At 38.5% G+C, this 5,976-nt stretch overlaps 1 protein-coding gene across 1 annotated transcript in view; it reads right to left on the bottom strand.

Annotated features, from left to right (window-relative positions):
• LOC106869964 (probable transcriptional regulatory protein PERMA_0079) overlaps positions 1 to 5,976 on the bottom strand; it is a 17,807-nt gene that overhangs the window by 5,397 nt on the left and 6,434 nt on the right. Inside the window, exon 4 of the mRNA XM_014915910.2 lies at positions 1,538 to 1,706. Coding sequence (XP_014771396.1) covers positions 1,538 to 1,706 — 169 coding nt within the window. The remainder of the gene's footprint in view (positions 1 to 1,537; positions 1,707 to 5,976) is intronic.

The raw sequence follows: 5,976 nt of genomic DNA, 5'->3' as shown, positions 1-5,976 counted from the left end.
ACACACACACACACACACACACACACACACACACACACACACACACACATACACACACACACACACACACATACACACACACACACACAGAGACAAACTTATCACTCACCCACATGTTTGCTTGTAAGAGAGATCTTACTAGCAACACAACTGCCTTTAGAGTGTTTCTTTTTCATCATGATTCTTGAATAACAATGGTTTGTATCAAATCTATTGGTTTCCAATGCAAAGGGGAACATTCCAAAAGGAAGATGTTTTAAGGAAGAAAGGATGGGTGTAGGGACCCGTACAGGGCTTTCAGGGATGTACATAATATGGGTGATGAGAGATTAGTGAATCAAGAGTGTCTGAGTGGCCGCATGAGACCAGACAGTTTTGAGAAGTAGAGGTTATTGTAGTAGTGGTAGAAAAAGTAGCGAGAAGTGACAGCACATCTGTGGGCCAGAGGCTGGACAGTGATGGTGAATGTAACAACACTGCCTTTACCAACTGACATAGTAAATGACAAAAAAGAGCATAACTTCAGTAGATCGAGATTTACAAAAGCTGTACTAACAGTCGTTGATGAGGTGGGATAGAAATTTAAAGTGATACAGAAGTTTGTTATTAATGGTTGTCTCTAATACTTTTGAAATGCTGGGAGTGAGCATGACAGGATTCAGTGATAGAAGAGGATGCCATGTTTGGATACAGGACACACTTTTCTGGATTTATAAAGACCGGGATGACTCACTGGTTAGAGCATGAGGTAGTGAGTTCGATTCCCAGACCTGGATGTGTGTTGATTTCTTGAGCAACACAGCTCCAGTTCACTCAGCTGTAGAAATGTGTAGTGATGTCACTGATGCCAAGTTATATTAGCCATTGCCTTTCTCTTGGATAACATCGGTGGCATGGAGAGGGGAGGCTGGTATGCATGGCCAACTGTTGGTCTTCCATAAACAACCTTGCCCAGACTTGTGCCTTGGAGGGGAACTTACTAGGTGCCATCCCATGGTCATTCATGATTGATGGAGGTCTTTACCCTAAAAATCAGAAAATACCATGGTAGAGAGGACGAAATCAAATGATTGCAAAGTGAACTTTCTAACCATTTGGCCTTGCTTGCACTCACAATACACAACTGTACATATGTAAACATAACTACAAACATACAAACTACCTTCACCATCTTAAAAATATAAATAGCTACCATCTTAAATACAAATGATAAACATACACATACATTGCACACACAGAAACATACACATACATTACACACACAGAAACATACACATATATTACACACAGTACACACCGACAGAAACATACAATTTGCACAATGTAACAACGCATACAGATACATCATAGGCAATACATACACAAAACAGACATTCTTACACAAATATTCACAGTCACACACATCATACATTATATTCAATACAAATGCTCATACAGAAGCATACACATACATCATACATATTACATACATACACATAGATACACTTAGATAATAATACACATAGATACACTTATATAATAATACAAACAAGCATACTTTGAGATACGGTGATCCATCTTCTTCAGATTCCTGAAATACATCTTCAGCATTCACTTCAATAGCTAAATCTAAAGCATTAGCCAGATCAAACCCTTCTGTTGGGGTCACATGGATGACTCCTTTCTTCTCAAACATGCCCTCACTACATCGTGGTTCATGTTTCACACTGACAAATAAGAGAGAAAATAAATAGAAATAAATTACAGGTATATTACCAATTAAACAAGTTCATGTTGATAATGATAATTATCACTGATTTACAATAGGTTTGCTGAATCAGGGCTGACCAAGTGTTAAACAATCAGAACAATTAAGGAGTACCAATGCAGTTGGATGGCCACAGGGACAACAGAAATAAATGAAGGTTTGTTCAGTCAAGGCTGATCTGGGGTTAAACAATGACAGTGAGCTAAATGTGTTGGCTATGAATTTAATATAGTGCTAGTAGTATAACTTGAAACCCTGACAACACATCTTATCATTCTGTTCTCCTTAATACAGTAACATAAAAGAGATTATATACACAGTTTCTGTAAAGGAGTTAAGACATACAATAGCTAGAATAGTACACTTTAATCAATGTGACCCCCTTTGTTTTAAAGTAAAACGAATAATATTGTACTCAGAATATAACTTTATAAAACAAATGAACTAATATTTCAACAATTTGAAACTGAAGCGTGAAGTGGCAAATTGTAACTTCAATTTTTCCACAATGCTAAATGAACTGTCTGTATCACAGTAAGTGTGCTAAGATGAAAAAAGAAGAGTCAATTCACAACGAGTTGATGTATATCTACATTGCCAGGTAGAGTCCATAATGTGTTTTTTCTCCAGACGAATTGATGTAAGCTTAAATAATCAACATTACATAACCGAAATACAACCACAGACTGGATGACAATAACAATGTTTTGTGCTGAGACAACTGGAGTTGTCTCACTCTTAATCCTTTACCATTTGATTGAAGCCCTAAGGCAATGCTAACTTCATTTCTAAGACAATTGCAAAAACCACAAAGTTTAGCTAGTCATATCTGGGGACTACATACCACCAAGTGTAGCATTGTGGAACAATCCATATCATAGATTAATGGATCAAAAAGAAGCTAGCTTTGGTTAACTAATAGATCTAAGCACTCTACTGACAAACTAAATTCCAGATTTGCTATGATTATAAAATTTAAACATATGGGCAACTTCCTTCTGTTGAACTGAAAGACATCACCCACTCTGGATTAAGCCTGCAGTCTCCCAAACTTGGACCTTCTCCCTGTTGAATTAATTTACACCAACTACATTAATTCCGATTCAAAAGGGCCAAAGAGATGCAACTCTTGATTTTCTTTTCTCTTTTTCCTCATTCCACTTTTTTTACCTTCTTTTAATATTTTGTTTTCTCAAAGACCAGCATCCTAACACGATTTTTTTTAAAAAGACTAGATTTGTACATTTGAGTCTGAAAGATCGTTTGGAAACACAGCGCACTATACAAGCTGGTGTGACCATCATGTTTCCGCAGCATGAAACTAATAGTATAATTATATATATATATATATATATATATATATATATACATATAATCATCATCATCATCATTTAATGTCCATTTTCAATGCAGGTATGGGTTGGACAGTTTGACAGAAGCTGGCCTGGTAGAAGACTTCCCCAGGCTACAGTGTCTGTTTTGGCAGGATTATTACAGTTGGATGCCCTTTCTAACACCAACCACTCCACAGAGTGAACTGAGAGCTTTTTTGTAGTACCAGGACAGGTGAGGTCAGTTTCGGCATGGTTTTTACAGCTAAATGCTACCCCAAATGCCAACCACTTTACAGTGTGGACTGGATGCTTTTTTAAATGGCACCAGCACTGCCGAGGTCACCAAGTTACTTGCAAGACAAGGAATTTTGAGAGGAGAGGGGCATTGGAAGAGGGGATCTTGTGTCAGATGACAACTTATCCAGCTACCAGAACTCCAGGAATACTGTGCAATCATCATCGTCATCATTTAATGTCTGTTTTCCATGCTGGCATGGGTTACAATTAACTATACTGAACCCTGTATTGAGTAAACAGACCCTGTTTTTGAAGTTGGTTAATTTGCACACGGTATGTTAAAAACAGTTCTTTTCTTTATTTGGTACCTATATTTCTTAAACAAAATCATGTTCTTCAAATTTCTTCATATATTTTTCATCCTGCAACTATTATACTCTATACATGATACAGTATGATATGTTTTTAAGGATTTTAAATGGATTAATACATATCAAAAAGAAGCTGCATTAGAAGTGTGTTAATTTGAATCAGTTAAATACAATTTAGTTCTTTAATTTTCATAGTTTATTCTATATTTTAAGCATATATTTAGACTGAGTCCAGAAAATCAGAAAATTCAGAAATTTGGGACATTTATGGTCCCAAGTTTGCCAGATGCTTCATTTGACATTATACAAATACTCTGTGTGTATGTGTGTAGATATAGATATACAAAACAACGGAAGACAATCATAGGTGTATCGGATATATATGTGAAGTTATATCGAGTAAAATTATGCAACTGTTCACGTAAATATAGTTCATACACATATGACTGATTGTCCATCACACTTCATTAATATTTATGCCTACTTTTAAAGTATAGGGACAGATTTACCATAGGATAGGATCACTCAAACCTGCTGAAAATCAGGATCCTCAATTCCTTCAACTGTACTTTGTGGGCAATTTATATGAACAAGCCACCTGACAAAACTCTATTTCCACTGGCACTAACTTTCACCTGACAATGCAACTCCAAGACCTTTTGCACCAGAAAAATGGCTCGTACACAGCTTCAAGTATGCCTTGGAACTAGAAGCTTCATCAAATTTTAATATTGTTGTTAATGCTCAGAAAAGACCAACTTGGAAACATGCAGGCCATTACAATGCATCCACATGCAATGAAATAGCTATACTCCTTCACGGTGAACAGCACAATCCCAGAAACATTGTCCTCAGGTGAAGTGACACCACCCTCCAATGAATTAGTGAAACACACTAATCCTACGATACGCTTCAATATCCACTTGTTTGTTATCAGTGAGGATAGCTACAACATCTGTATACAACAGCAAGATCCCCAAAATCCTAATGAACATCTCAAGAAACCAGTATCCTGCATGGACTTCTATGCATACCAATTTATGACCTGAAACAACTGCTGTAATCATCTCCATCACTCTCGAGAGTTGTTTCATCAATTTGCAGTTGATATGTGTGCAGAAATGGAATCGGAGAGATTGTGTTTCATCAGGTCACATAAAAAAAAATTGCACTTTGAGAGCTACATCTATCTCTGAGATGCCATCAACAATGATGCTGCTCCAACAAGCCTAGGAAAAGTTTGCATCTTGCCTTCCATGTTCAGTGGAAGTCCCCGACATATGCACAAAAGAATGCAGGATGCAATGACCTTTGTGCGCCATTACAGCAGGCCTGACCTGTTCATAACTTTCACATGCAATTCCAAGTGGAAGGGGACTGAAGTCAAACTCTTCATGGGTCAAAAGCCTAAAGACAGGCATGACCTCCTTGCCCAAGTTTTCCATCTGAGCTCATAAAAAAAGAGCATGTTTTTGGACCTGTACAATGTGACATGTACACAATCGAATGGCAAAAAAGAGGCCTTCCACATGCTCACATCTTACTTTGGCTCTCAACGAAGATCAAATCCACTGACATCGACACGATAATCTCTGCAGAGCATCCTGATCCAGCTGTAGATAAAGTACTGTACGACATAGTTAAGGCAAACATGGTGCATGGTCCATGTGGGCGTGGCTTCAGCATAAACTCACCACAATTGAAAGACAGCGTATGTTCCAAAAGGGTTCCAAGGAGGTTGCTACAAGAAACTCAGACAGGTGCTGATGGGTATCTATCATACAGACAGAGAAAACCAGAAGACGGCAGTTTCACAGCAACAATCGGACAGTACATGGTTGATAATATATGGAATGTTCCCTACTGGCCACTCTTGTCAAAGACTTTCAATGCCCACATCAACGTTGAGTTTTGCAACTCAGTTAAGTCTATAAAGTACGTTTGTAAGTACGTGAACAAGGGTTTCGATGCTGCAATGTTTGGACATCAACAACAACACTGCCAGTATGAGGTGATGCAATATCAGGTGAGACAGTACATATGTAGCAATGAGGCTTTCTGGCACATCTTTGGCTTTCTCCCCCTCCCATACCCACCTTCCCCTTCTCTCAAACCCACCTTCCCCTTCTCTCATACCCACCACCTTCCCCTTCCCCCTTCATCGTCAACCCTTCCTCATAAACCCACCCCACCTCACCTTCCCATTCCATCCCTTACACCCCTCCCCTACATCCTCTCCCACATACTCTGCCTCTACCCCCACACTCTACCTACCCACATACCTCAC

This window comes from Octopus bimaculoides, chromosome 8, assembly GCF_001194135.2.
Source record: "Octopus bimaculoides isolate UCB-OBI-ISO-001 chromosome 8, ASM119413v2, whole genome shotgun sequence".
In the NCBI taxonomy this organism is placed as follows: domain Eukaryota; kingdom Metazoa; phylum Mollusca; class Cephalopoda; order Octopoda; family Octopodidae; genus Octopus; species Octopus bimaculoides.
Note: the sequence above shows the minus strand (reverse complement) of the source record. Positions and strands in the feature narration are given on the sequence as shown.